This window comes from Mesocricetus auratus, unplaced genomic scaffold, assembly GCF_017639785.1.
Source record: "Mesocricetus auratus isolate SY011 unplaced genomic scaffold, BCM_Maur_2.0 Super-Scaffold_4256, whole genome shotgun sequence".
Classification (NCBI taxonomy): Eukaryota; Metazoa; Chordata; class Mammalia; order Rodentia; family Cricetidae; genus Mesocricetus; species Mesocricetus auratus.
Genome location: NW_024429182.1, coordinates 106,245,328 through 106,260,619, shown reverse-complemented (window position 1 = coordinate 106,260,619; position 15,292 = coordinate 106,245,328). Strand labels below are relative to the sequence as shown.

General features: G+C 37.7%; 1 protein-coding gene across 14 annotated transcripts in view; it reads left to right on the top strand.

Annotated features, from left to right (window-relative positions):
* The window catches only part of Dlg2 (discs large MAGUK scaffold protein 2), a 1,919,116-nt gene that overhangs the window by 1,538,245 nt on the left and 365,579 nt on the right, over positions 1–15,292 (top strand). For all 14 annotated transcript variants that reach the window (XM_040732003.1, XM_040732001.1, XM_040732000.1 and 11 more), the window contains one exon: positions 6,342–6,410. In XM_040732003.1, the coding sequence (XP_040587937.1) occupies positions 6,342–6,410 (69 nt within the window). The remainder of the gene's footprint in view (positions 1–6,341; positions 6,411–15,292) is intronic.

The following is a 15,292-nucleotide window of genomic DNA, read 5'->3' as shown; positions in this document are numbered from 1 at the left end:
ATTTTAATCCCGATGTAAATAAGTATTTTCAGGCATCTTATTTTACTTCTATCATATTTCATAAGTCAACACATTTAAACACTGTATAAATTCTAATTGAATTGATGATCTAATGTAATCTTAAACACTAGGGAAAAAATCAACACCAAGATATTTGACATAGCATATTGAGTTTCAAAAAGTTCAGTGCCCAGGGACACAAAGGTTTGATTTTTAATATTTGATGTAAAAAATACACTGGAAGTTATGTTGACCCTCAACTTAAAAGTACAATTTGACACATTTTAAGTCTATGTTATCTTGGACACCACTGACAGGAAGAGGGGACCCAGATGGAAGGAAGTGAGTATCTTCATCTTCTGGCAATTTTCATTTATCTGAATGGCTGGAGCTCTGAGCTCATTTCTAGACTCCAAAACTTAAATAGAAATCAGAGGGCATGTAAGCATTTTAAATAATACTTACATTGTTTAAAATAACTAGGAATCTTGAAACCATCAAATAAAGAAGGAACAAAATATGTTAGGATATTTATTTATTTATTTGCAGAAGTAGGATATTTATTTGCAGAAGTAGGTGATGCAAGGAACGTCTGAGTCATTCAGTGGCTACTGTGGACAGACAAAGAGCACTAAGAGGTCTTTTTAAAATTATAGCTACTGCATTATAGATCATATTTTCCCACATGTGTAATGATAACATCAGGCTGACCTTGTACATTTTTTTAGCCATGCATCTAGTTTCCTTTTCTAATGCATCCATCTTGGTTCTGTTAACAGTGCCATGATTTTCACAATCAATATGAGGACACTGAAGTTCATTCTTTCCCCTCTGGGCCTCAATCATTAACATGAAAGTCTTATTTGAAAATTCTAGAAGGCAATATAACAACTCCCATGCCTTGGAAAGAACAAACTTCTTTTATCTAGGAAAATATATCTTTCAGAAGAAAAAAATCTACTCATACCCAGGCTACCCAAATAAAATCTGTTTATCAGAGTGCCTTCACCAAAAGGGATGTAATTATGGAAAACAGTATGAAGATTCCTAAAATAAATAAGATAACGTATTGCATAGTCCAGCAGTCTCACTGCCAGCTATAAACACAAAGGAAATTAAATCAGCATGTTGAAGAAAGATGTTCCCTCCTGTGCTTATTGGCATTATTTATAATAGCCAGGATATAGATTGTATACAAAGCAAAATACTGTCAAGCCATTAAAAAATATGAAATGCTGTTATTGGTCACAACAGGGGTATATATGTAGGATGTCATGTTATGTGAAAAAAGCCAAACACAGGAAGACAAACACCACATGATCTCACTCGTATGTAGAAGCTAAAAAAGGCTGGTATCACAGAAATTGAAAATAGAGATTGGGAAGTGGAAAAGATTGGTCAATGAATACAGTGTTATGAGTAAAAAACAGTAAAAGTTTCTGGTATTCTGTGACACAGTCAGGTGAAAACATTAGTAATAAGGTGTATATCAGGATGCCCAGAAGAAAGGATGTATTAATGTACTCACCATACAGGAATGAAAAATTTTTTAAGGTGACAGTTATGCTAATTACCATGATTTGATCATTGGTGTACATTAATCAAAACATCACATTGTACATAAAACCATGTTGATATTTGTCTATCAAAACCTAAATTTTTTTCAAAATGTTTAAGATGCCTTCTATGTAACTCCTTCCATTTCATTCCTCAGCACTTTGCTTTTAATTGTGTTAATACCCACTGCATATTTGAGTATTTATTTTCTCCATCATTCATCCTATTATTTTCTCAGATTGCAGGTTGCTTCCATTGTGCACATACAATTTTCTGAGTTATAAATATTACCACCTTGACCTTCACCATTTCCCAACCATGGAGAGTCTTCCATTGCTAGTAAAGTCTAAAACTCTTGTCAAGCTATTGTCCTTATGATCTGCTCCATCACCTTCTTTTCCCTATCTCTCTGCCCAGACAAGATGGTCAGGCTTCCCAGAACATAGCCTGCTTCTGACATTGAATAACCTTAAAGCTGGTCTACTCAGTTCTCAGAATACCATCTTTCTGATGTCTCTACTTTCAGTTACTTACTCCTCTCAAGCGCAGCTTAGGCTCTGTGGGATGCATTGAGATATGTTAGCTTTGTGGACATGAGCGAATAGATTGTTTATCATCATCTATTTTATTATATGATATTTGCTGAACCTGCAATATTGAGGAGTTAAAATCCATCCCAAACACCTAATACATCTCTAGCATTTAATAACTACCCAGTTAACATTTGTTTAATGTAATACAAACCTAAAAATAGTTGTTCAGGAAAATGTTTGTCAGTTTTTCAGAATAAAAGGGTTATGTTTTCTTTATGTTTATCTGAAATACTATTGGGTTCCTTTTAAGGATATTTGCCAACTTAATACATTCATACAATGTCTGAGAAAAAATATTGAGACATCAAATATATGTAGTTAACTATGACAATGAAGATGAAAGTTCTTTAGAGATGTAAGTGAAAAAATCAACAATATTGAATATATATATCAGGAGGTATTGTAATGCTAATGGAAAATTACAAATCAAGTAAGATTATTGTTACTATTTCATTAATGAAGGAAATAATGTTATGCGCTTGGCCTGGTGGCACAGGCCTGGAATTCCAGCTACTTGAGAAACTAAGACTAGAGATAGCAAATTCAAGCCCACTTGGGCTTACAAAATGACTTACAGGATAGTCTGGCAACTTAGTGAGACCCTGCTCAAAATATAAAAACATAAGAGAGAGGCTTATAGAGGTAGGTCAGTTATAGAAGAGTTTGTGTGCAATACAGGAGGCCCAAGGACCAACTCCCTATACCATTCCATAAATAGTTCATGTTCTTCAAAATAATTTAGTTGAACATTATAAAATATTAGAAAGACCTTGCCTATCATTGTAATTGTGTCCTTTGGAGGAGAAAATTCAGATATTTATCACTACTGGTGCTTAAGGTTCATGTATATTAAAACAATTTCAACTCAGATACAAAAGAAAACACTAGCAATAGGAATGCATCTCTTAATACAATTCAAGTGCCATTTTCTTAAGCAACACCTTGGGAACCTCACTTGGAAATTTAGAATTCTTAGGAAATAAAGTTTATGGTGATGCTCCATCTCAATTTTATTCAAAGATGGCATGATTTAGACAAATGAGAGGGCCACCACCTCTCTGTGAATCTCACAATGCATTCATTGATAAGGGCAGGGAGTATTGCTAAGTGACAAAGCACCCACCTAGCATGTGGACTCCAAGAAATATCTTAACAAGATTTTCCCCACGGTCACCAGATCTAAAGCCTCGACCCCTCCATTTTAACATAGAGTTGATGCCATGAGTATCCTCTCTACAAGATGGTGGGGGCTTCTTCCTCAAGATCGGTGTGGTGAGGCAAAGCTGAGCTCACCTCATGCTAATCCTTTCTCTCCATTGCCACTCCAAGTTGCATCAGTATCCAGGACTTCCTATCAAGATAGTGTGGGTAGGACAGTTAAGTCACTTTTCCAAGTGATGAAAACAAACATGATTTTGGAAGCCACGGAGATAGAATTTTGTTGTTTGTAATGGAAAAATAGTATTCTGTGTTTCAAAAAAACATTAATATTGCTCAGAAATGTTTTCAGTACTTCCTTATCATAATGTTTCAGAGCCTTAGGGAGGACTGGTCCCACAATTCCGAATGCTTCTTTCCGTAAGAGAGGGCAAGCACTTTGGAGTCAGCCAATCTGGCTTCCATTTTGTCATCATCCAGCCAGAAGATCTTAGACTTAATTTACTTTCTGTGAAAAGTAGATAGGATACCTGATGCTCAAGGTCTTCACAAGTTTAAAAAAATGAAGTGTGGGATTTTTTCAAGTAAGTGGAACTTAGTTATGGTGTGTTTGTCCCTCAAACAGACATTGATGTATATTTTCTGTGTCAAGCCTGGGATAAGACTGAGGAAGTGGCAAATGCAGAGCCCTGCTCAGAAAGCAGGTAAGACCTAGTGAACAGACCTGTGAACAGACCTAGTGAACAGGCTTGTGAACAGCCATGGTGAGATTTCACTTCGGTGCCACTGTGGCTGTGTGAAAAATGCCAGGGTGTGTACTATGTTACTGATGCTGAAGGGATGGGCAACCTGCCATGTGCAGTGTGAGTACTGTGTTAGCTGTGCTGAAGGGATGGGTGGCCCATTGTATGATATGTGAGTACTGTGTTAGCTGTGCTGAAGGGACGGGTGGCCTCTGTTGCCTATCTTCACAGAAAAGATGCTTGCCTGGGAAAACTGCAGCCACGAGGAAGGTGGCAGTAATCTATACACATTCAACCTCCTAAAACCTGTAATGTTAAAAGCTGTAAGTTTTACTTTTTCTTTGCCTTTAGTTTGCTTCTCTTGCAGTTCTCAGTTCTCCATCTTTCTACCCTCATTGCCTGAGGAGGTGAAAAGGCCATGGTACAGTTACCTGTAATTTCTTAGTCATAGAATTAACCACTGTGTGCAGTTAGTCATGGACAGGATGGTATCTACTTGGTCCCAAGAGGAAGTTGCCCTATGTCTTATAAATGTTAACCATATTTGTCAGGCAGCATCTGCTTGTACAAGTGTCCCCTACACACACTGCACAAGTACACACACAGACACACACACACACCCAGGAGCCCATTCAGTCACAGATACTTGCACTATACAGACAGCCACACACACACAATACACGTAGCTATATAAATTATTTTTATTTTAAAGTCAGTAATTCTAATATTGGAGAGAAACTTATATAGACATATCCAGGGATAGTCCCCTAATAGGTCGTTCAATCCCTGAACGTCATCCTAAAAACATGCATATATGAGAAGCACTAAATGGAATCAGTAAAAATATGTGTGTTTCTATCTATAGAAAGAGAGAAAAAAATATATATATATATGAAGAACCTAGGAACTGCTTGTTTTTGAAGTAATTCATCTAAAATAAATCATAAAATAAAAAAGTAACCATTAGCAGCATGGTCATTGCAGCGCTATACATAAAACATTAAAATAACATAAATATTCTAATGATCCAACTACAAGGATGACTAAATAAACTGTGTATAAATAGGAAATAATATTACATTGAACTAAAATAATAGATACTGTCAAAATGCTTCAATTATATTATGAAAGGAAATCATAAGTGTGTGTGTTGTGAACATATATAACAGTTTGCTGTTGGGTTATTATTATATCTTTCTCAAACAAAGGATTCTCCATATCCTTAGTTGAGGCAACTCTTCAATCAATCTAGATGGCAATTCAGGCTCAGGTGTTGATTAGCTGACTTTGAGCGAGCTCTAAGCCTCTTTTATTCTCAATTTTTTAATCTCTTAAGCAGGATCCAATTCACAGACTTGGCAAAAACAAATGTCATAAGCCTATAAAATATTTTAAAAGCTATTTGCTGATATAAATGATCATTGATGTTAGATATTATGTTGATTTCAACTACTTATATACAAAATCAGTCTTGCTATATGAAACCAAAACAAAATAATGAATCACATCAAATTCCAAGACTGGAAACCCAATTTTTCAAGATTTAATAAAATACCTGAATCAGTACTGAGTAATTTACAAATAAATGTTGAATTAGTAAAGTATTCCAATTTGTAGGTTAGTCTTTGTACAAAGATTTGCTTTAAAAGAAATTCTGAAGCTTAAGAGTACATTGTTTCCTTTTTTAAATCCCCTGAGTCCAGATAGTACTACCTAGATATGCATGGATGTGGGACCAGGAATGACTAGCCTCTCATGGACTACAACCATGAAGGAAAATGACACTCCCTTACCTATTAGCCATTGGTTGCCAATAGCTTCTCGGCTAGGGGTGGAATGTCATGAGCCCCTCCCCCATCCATGTTAGAATTTCATTTGGCCTGATCTGGTATATGTCTCCTGCATGCAGTCATAGTCATTACAAGTTTATGTGTGCGATAGCGCTGTCATGTCAGTTAAATACCATTTCACTGTAGATGTCCACTGCCTCTGTCATTTATAAAATTCTCAGATGACATAAAAACAAATGACAACATAATCAAATTGATGTTTTATGTTCTATGCCATATCTAGGTATCATTTAAGGCTTACTCCAGAATAATTCATGTTGAACCTAAATTACAAGGGAACACTAACCCTTTGTCTAAAACAGGGTTCCTTTTTCTGGTATATTATTCTACTTATCACTAGCACTTTAATTTTTGTTATTTTCTTGACAGTAAGACTTACTAAACTATACAATGCATTTTACATAAATATCCCAGTTTTATTTTATTTTTTTTCCTTACAGTCATTCCCAGCACAGCACTACAACTCGTCAACCTTCAGTGACTCTCCAACGGGCCATCTCCCTGGAAGGGTAAGAGAATAATATAATGCCTCTCATAATGAAATATGCAGTGCTCAGCTGTAATAAGGTGTTCCTTCTCCTACATACACTTCCTCCCCTCATTCTCCTCCTTTTCTTCCTCCTCCTTCTTCCCCTCTGTTTCCCTTTATCCATACCTCTTCTCTACTCTGGCAATTATTTATGAAGTTTGTGCTATGTGCCAGTCACTGTGGTAGGGGCTAGATTTAAAATTCAAATGTAAAATGTCACCTTTTCTTCACAGGACTCATTGTAAGTGACACAAACACTCATATGTGCTTGAAATACAGTATAATCATTGCGGTGTACAGGAGGTGTTTTTGATGGGTTAGTGGGGAACCCAGAATGAGTACTGGATTGAATCAGCATCAGAGTGGTAGGGGGAAGGAAGGAGGGAGGGGAGAGAATATGTAACTTAGCTTTATTTTCAGTGAACCTCAGCCATAGGTATAACTCTTGAGCTGAAAACACATGCCTCTGTAGATACCTGTACAGCAACACAGGTTCAGAAACATTGCTTGTATGCTTATTATGTACTTGGGTGTGTGTGTGTGTGTGTGTGTGTGTGTGTGTGTCTGTGTGTCTGTGTGTCTGTGTGTCTGTGTGTCTGTGTGTCTGTGTGTCTGTGTCTGTGTATCTGTCTGTCTGTCTAAATAGCTAAGTAGTCTCTCTATTCATTTATCTACCATATCTGATTCCATTTCCAAAATAATCATATTACATAATTGTCTTTTCTAAATCTTGCTTCTCTGGGGCATTCCCTAATCTTCTCATGGACACTTACTTAACATAACCCAGCTTGTATTTGAAAATACATCACTCTTCTGTGCAGACCTATCTTCTATAATCTGATATGAAAAGACTTCGCTGATCTGGGGGAAGCAGGTCACATAATTCACATGCCACATTTAGGCTGTTACATATAGCAAAGACTTCCCAGGGTAAAAATTAGACAGCTAGAAAGACACTGACTTTAGAGAAAGTCATATAAAATCAGCAACCTGCTTTGAACGGCATGACTGTCTCTACACATGACTCCTTGTGGTGATGATATTGTCTGTAGTGAAGGTGCCAGTGCAAAGATCTATTTTCCAGTTGTATTGCTTCAACTTAACCCTATGAAGAGTTCTCAAGGCAGGGATCAGCATGGGACCTTTCTACATTGCGGTCATAAACACCAAGACTGAACTTCTGTGAGTGCTAAATGATGCATTCTTCTAAAGCTATTCACACTCCCTCTCTTCGTTTTTATTAAGAGAAGCTTATTAGTAGTATGCCTAATAAGCGTTTTGCTTTGCCTTTACCATTCTTTCCACTTGAGTTCAATGAACTCTGCTATAGACATAATCACTAATTCTAATTCTCCAATAAGATGAAGTAGCCCAAGGGGGGAATTGTATTGAACTCAACAACTTCCTGCAAAGTACCAAGAACTTATCAGATCTTCAATAAGCAGGAGTTGAATACACATGTGCCCAAATGCTCTGAAAATGGAAATAATAAGCAGAACAGTGTAACTTCAGTAAGTTTGAAGACCCACACTCAACACATAATCTCAAAGACATAAATATGAAATTATTTATATAAAATACCTCTGGGTGCTGAAATAATCTAAACACAAATGCAGTGTTTCAAAGGAAATATCTTGGAACCCAGCACACTGTAGTCTATTCTATAGTCTATGCTATGTGTGCCAAGCTGGCTGCAATACCAAGATAACATAGCATGGAATACCTACCACTAACCTCATAATGGAAGAGTTATTTTCTGTTTTAAATAGAACAATGAGTCTTAAATAGGCTTACCATTAAGGCATTAAACTTCTTAGAGTAGATAATCAACTGAAATTGGAAATCCAATTATTTTAAAACTTCTTTCTAATGCTTTTGTGAAACTAAAATAGCTACATAAAATAATTACTAAATGAAATGTGGTTTAACATACCATACAGCTATATAATTCTCACCTCAGTTTCTATTTACATTACATAAAGTAAGTGGAGATGTTTTTCTTTTCCAGATAATTTGATTTATGGAGACAGAAAAGCTGTCTAACTGAGCACATCTACCACAGTCAGTGCTGTTTTTAAACAATATCCAAATTATCAATAACTATACCCAATACAGCAAGGCAGAACAATCTTGTCATTATTAGTGTGGGCTCTATGCTCCCAGGTCAGCTTGACGGACACAACCCACACCTTGCTCTCTCTTCCCTCTGAGACTCTATCAGAGAAAAGTAATGGAATTTTAAAGGGGATGGTGACAGGGTGATAAAGGCAATGGAATGGGGCAGATGATTTCAAAATGTCACAGAAAGGCAACTGGGGTGTACTGGTGGATGAAGCAGAACACAGGAGCCCCAGCTTTAGATCCTATGGAAGCAGGACCATGGACTGTGAGACCCCAGTGCCAATCTTCACATCTTGAATAACCATTATGTCCCAGTACCCCAGTGGATGGGTGAAACTCAGAAATGAACCAAACCGCATAATTACAGTTTCTTCCAGGTTAACTGAGCACTCAGCATACACTGTGGACATAGCTTTTGTACAAAACTAGCAGGGATTTTTTCCCTCTTTACAGTTTCATGTCTGGGTGATTCTACAGAACTTAAAAGAATGAACATATGACATTTTTTCTTCCTTTCTATGAGTATTGCTCTCATTAATGAAAGAGAACACTTTTTTGGACACTTTTTGACATATCCAAATTGCCCTAGTACTTCAGGATTCATTATTTGCTAAGGGCTACTTGAACACTTTGCTATGACACCAGTTATCAACCCAATAACTGAGCCATCTCATACAGGACTAGTGGGCAGGCAGCATATGCAGCATGGTTACATTGAACAAAAGGGATGGCTTGTATCCTGAGCAGGTTCCCTCAAACTACCCTAAAAATTGAACAGTTTAAAACTCAAGAGCTATTTACTTCCAGGGTTTTCCAGTTGCTATTTTCAATCATGGTTGACTGACTAGGTAACTGAAATATCGGAAAGTGAAATGACTAGGTAACTGAAATATCGGAAAGTGAAAATACTAACATTAAGGGATGCTAGCCTATGTAAGTGACATCTCTTGGGTTGTGTTTCTGGGGATGTCACCCATGAGAAGCAACCACAGTGCAATCGCACTGTAGAAAGAGAGCAAATCTGCTCAGCAGACTCCAAGTAAGTTAGAGACCTAGGACTCTCCCCTGTGACTGAGACAGAGCCTCAGCAACTCAGAGCCTTTCTTCACACTGTACAGAGCCAGTTTTATATTGCCTTCCACAGTTGTTTCAGAGACATTCTATAAGAATTTTATAGTTCACTAGTAATCATAGTAAAGTGGCTGATATGGAAGATGTTAGCACCCCTAATGAGAAGCTCTTAGGAAATGAGGACATCTTTAAGAACATTACAGACTTCAGTAACAAGAGAGGGGTCTAAGAGCAGATTCTGAGAATGAGAATAAAGAGACTGACACTCATCAAACATACCTTTGTGTGTACAAAGTTATGTAGAAAGTCTTTTAAACCAAACACCAAAACAGTTTTTTTCTGAAAAAAGTAGGCTCTCTCACTCCTCTGGGGAAGCTATATGAACTAATTTGCATGTTGGCTTCCAACAAAGGTCAGTTAATGGGCCAGTTTTAGATTAATTGACCTAACTGAACACTGTCATTAAACAACAACTAGCCTTGTAATTCAGGAAGATCACGAGGCTGTATAGCAATTTTCAGACTGATCTGAGCTACACAGTGATGAATGAATGAATGAATGAATGAATGAATGAATGAATGAATGAACGAATAAACACATACATGCTGTCAGGATTCTGTTAGGAATTCTGAGAAGAAACAGAGATGAGAAATAAAAAGAAGAAAATGTTTTTTAAAAGACCTCACAGAACCCTTTGCCGACTTTTACACTTTTTCATTCATAAACAGAAATGAAAAAAGTTGCCAAACATTTTAGCAACGCATGCAAAATGACAGAACCACAATAATAGCACATATTCAAAGTCAAAGAGCATCCTAAAGAAACAGTTGAGTGGAGCAGCAAAATAGAATTCAAAGAAACTCAGCCTAAGCAGATTTTAGCAATATGGGTAACCAGGAGAATTAACAGGAAAATGGTCAGAAGGAATTGCCTGTGTTGGGCTTGATTCTCACAAGAGGGGGCATGGGCTGAATTATGAGGATTCTGGGCAGAGGTTAAAAACAGTAAGGAAAGGAAGTTATGTGCAAAAAATCAGGAAGGATTTTGCTCATGCTCCTGAGACTTACAAGCAGCTCTGGCTGCTTGACAATTTTCTTTACTGGGTACAGATCCCCTTTTATGTAGCCTTACACAGTCATTTTGGAGGCATCCTAGAGGAATAATCTTCTAAGCTATGTTTTTGTATTAGTGAAGCAACTAATACGGGAGGTGTCTACAGGCTGCCTTTTCTAATGAGCTCTTACAAAATGAGGTGGGTGGGGCATATTTAGGAACATTACAGAAGAAATTCCCTGTGTTAAATGTTTAGTCTACCTGGCCCTGCCCAAAGCTATCTCCCAAATCATTAACTTTTCAACTGCCCAACTAGAAACCAGACTACTCAAAACTCAGACTAATGAGCCTGTAGTGATATTCCCAATGTGCTGTTTCAACAAGACAGGTCCCATTCCATAAGTACAATCTCATGCCAGCATTCATCACAAGAGATGCCCTTCTGTACTCTAGAACCACTCCAAGCTCTTAATATCATGAGATCTGAGGAGTCCCTGGAGTTCCTGATTAAGTGTCCTTCCAGAGAAAACTGTGGAAATCAGATCCTAAATGGAATTACTCTATTTACTATCTTCCTATTTTGCCTGGATAGAACCAGTTTGTTTGTAGCTAAATTTGCTTCACATTTCTCAAGAAGCCGAGTGGCCTTAGAATCAGGTCATGATTCCATTAAGATTTAGAGTTTGGGTCTGTTATGTCTCACTATATAAGGTTGATCGCTTCTCATCTATCACACAAAATAAGATGGAGATAGTATGTCTTGTAGCTCTAGCACAGTAGTTCTCAACCTTCCTAGTGCTGTGATCCTTTAATACAATTCCTCATGTTGTGGTGACTTCCCAACCATAAAATTATTTCCTTGCTATTTCATAACTGTAATTTTGCTACTGATATATATCATAGTCAAAATATCAGATATGCAGGAGATCTGATATGTGACTCCCAAAGGGGTCATAACCCACTGGTTGAGAACTACTGTCTAACATTTTGGAAATGAGCATTTTGCTTCCAGACTTTGAAATATAATTTCATATGTGGAGCCCAGACTTTGGCAGGGCCTATTGCTCTCCTTGTCTAGGAATATCTAGCCCTCTGGGACAGGTAGCTTCAGACATCCTTACCCATGTACTGTGAAACTAGTCAGCAACAATATTCAGCTTCTAATACAGTTTTTCCAGTACACTTCTCTACCAAGACCACAAAAAGTGATATAAGTAGTGAGTGACGGAGGCTAACATTCTGACATATGTACCAAGATGCAAAGGTATTCCTCAGACTTGAAGAAGAGCCTTCTTAGTTGTTAACCAGTTGGTAGTTGTTGAGGTCAGTGATTCAAAACTGGAGCCAAATTATAGGCCTGGTGACACACAGCTCTAATTCCAGCACTCAGAAGCTAAAGCAGGAAACATTTATGTTCTAGCACAGCCTGGGCAACATAGAGTGATGAAGGGAGAGTGGAGGAAGGGAGAAGAGGTAGGAACAGAAAAATAAAAAGAGTCAGTAATGCCATAAAACATAGAGGCACATGGGGTTAAGTATAGAGAATTTTTGTATATGCCTATAATGCACATGAGAGAAGATACCCATGAAGGCCAGAGGCATAGGATCCCCCTGGATCTGTAAATGCAGATAATGTGAGCTACCTCAAGTGGGTACTGGGAACTGAATTCCAGTCCCTTGCCAGAGTAATACACACTCTTAACCACAGAGACACACTCGCATTTGCTTCCTGCCTTTTTATATTGTTATCCAGCCACACAAAGAGTGTATTTACAGAACTGATTTTTTTTAATTAAGGGAACAAGCAACAGATAGTTATAGTTTCAAATGTATTGTAAATATTGAATCCTCATATCCCTCCCAAAAATCTATTATGTTCCAATAGAGACAGACCTGCCTGTGGAGTTTGAAAGCTCCAGGTAGGAGTTCTAGCCTAACTCTGGAGCCAGTGCTCCTGCCAAGGATCCTAGACTAAATGAACTTGACTGGGGGAGAACTGAGTCTTCACAGGCTGAACTTAAAGTGTGTTAGGAACAGCAGACAACCTTCCCCAAGCATCTCCTGGGGCTCTGGTCACCTTTCCTTTCCATTTCTCTTTTATCTTCCCATTTATTGTTTCCACCTCTGTTCTTACACACCATCAGTTCATTTCCCTTTGCCTGGTTTCTGTTTCCCCCCCTCCCCCTACCCCATTTCCTTAACCAAAGAAGCATCTCTCCTGGACCCTGTAATCTTTCCTTCCCTGTGCAGAGCTGACAACACAAAAGGTTTCATCACAGGAAACTTTAAGGAGGGCCCAGAGTTTATCAGTGTTGAAAAGTGCTGTGACTGCAGAGAGGGAGGAGATATTTAAGGACTTTCAGTGCTCAGATGCTAAAGCTCTCTGGGGCCTCCTGGATCACTATTGCCATCTGCTGTTGAAATAGCAACTGTGAACAAATAAACATATTTTTGTAAGACAAAGCACTCTTAGGAAATTTAGTTTTTGACCTCAAAACCTCCGAAATTATATTAATTTTCAGTTTGCATCTCCCTGCCTTATCTAGGTCTCCATATTAGCTAACTTCTAATAAACTTGGGTGCTTTGTCTTACAAAAATACTAATAGAATTAACTCATAATTTGATTTGTTCCCCTGGAAAGGCACTGAATTAGAAGGAGAAAAATAAAGCCTTCACATTATGGTCTTGTGTTTTATCCAGTGGGACCAGGGATAAAGCAGAAGAGATAGGTCAGAAGTCTAGTTACCAGGAGCTGTCGGGTTGCCCATGGCTGCTCATACTGATGACTCAATCAGTGGCAGTTTGTCAAGCATGCCACAGAATCCACAGGAGAATTTGGCCTAAAACATTTTCTTAGAAAAGTTCTTATTTTCTTTGCATAATCTGAACTAATGTGATTACTTACTACCTCCAGGCATATCTTCCTTGGAATTCCTTTTTATTTTTAATAAATTGGTTTAATAAAGGCCTCAAAGTAAATTATGAATTAACTTTCTCCTCATTATTGTGCAATTAAGCAAACCCAAACAGTAAGCTTAAGAACATTTATCTGGAAAATTGCCCCTTTTAGCCAATACCCAGTAAACAATAATGATACAGCCACATACAGTACAGACTGAGACTGCACTAGAAACCTGGTTCATACACTAATGGGTCAAAGAGGACTACAGACAGTAACAATTTTCAAGTTTATTAGGCAAAAATTTATACAGTAACCATTATTCCATGGCAGGGTTCAGTTGTTCAAACTGTGACATTTATCAGTCACAAGTCTCCTAACATACCCACAGGACAAACGACCTCTTTAGATTCATACCACATCTCTCTACAAATACTTCCATTTTTTATATTTGCGGAGTTAAAGCTGTTCTTACTGACTTTTCTCTGCTTATGATACCTCCAGTCAATAAATCCAGTTGATAATATAATAAAAAAAACAGTGTTTGCTCTATGCTGAGTTTACCACAGAGAAGGAAATATTGACCAATCACACCAACAAATGTAAATCTAGGAATGTGACATATTCTATAAAAGGGGGAGGAGGGACTATGATGTCCTGAGTACCTATGCCTATGGTAGGGCATCTGACCTCAACAAGGCTTTCATGGGAATGAGAAGCTAGGCAACAACTAGACAAAGAGAAAGCACTGTCCTTAGTTGCTGGACAGTAGATTACATATTACTTGGCTGAGAACAAACGAGAATGTGAATTTAGCTGTATTTTTGATTTAGAAATGTCTAATAAGGAAGATGACTCATGCTGGATTTGCTGTCTCCTCCGGAAATGCTGTCTGATGCAGACTTCTGGTTGCTTATCAGGATGGTATGCTGTGAAGACATAATTTTCTAAATCCCATCTCTGATCGGTTCTGCTGTTCTGCTCATTGTTTGATGCCTTTCTTGCTTGTTTATCTACCTGTGTGCTGGTGCTGCCATTCTTCCTGCCATTGCTGCTTCCTACCCCTATTACCACCTTACTTCCTGTCCTTTAGTCTCCCTGTCACTCAGTGAACTTTCTTCTGCTTTTATTTTACTATTTTAATTCGCTTTTCTCCATTCATCTATATCTTCTTTGCTCTATGCCAAAAAGGTAATAGACTTTATTTCAGATGCTGAGACAATAGAGTTGCTATGAGTTTAAGTTCAGACTTGACTACAATGTGAGACTATGTCACCATCACCCCTCTACCCTCTAACCCCCAAGAAAAAGTGGAAGAAAGAAAAAGAAGCTACACTTTCGATTGTATAGATCACTATAATTTGCAAAGGGCTGCTGGAGATTATTCCATTTGATTTCAGTAACAAATTTGTAAGGTAGCTATGTAATGGTAATTTTCCTTGATTGCAGATTAGCAGATAGCAAATGGCATTTCCAAGGTCATTTTGAGAAGGAGAAGATCCCAAAATATAACCTAGCTGACTGTTACATACCCCATATTATCCCTCAATAATTGCCTGCCCTAACAGAATGTCATGGATATCTCAATCTTGTCTTTCATTCTAAAAACAGAAGTCTGTCTCCATCCTGTCTTTACCATTGGTGAAAATAGGTCTTTACAAAAGCCATAGTCAGAGGTTCTTTCTGATTCTCATCCATCATGTGAAAAGGACCATCA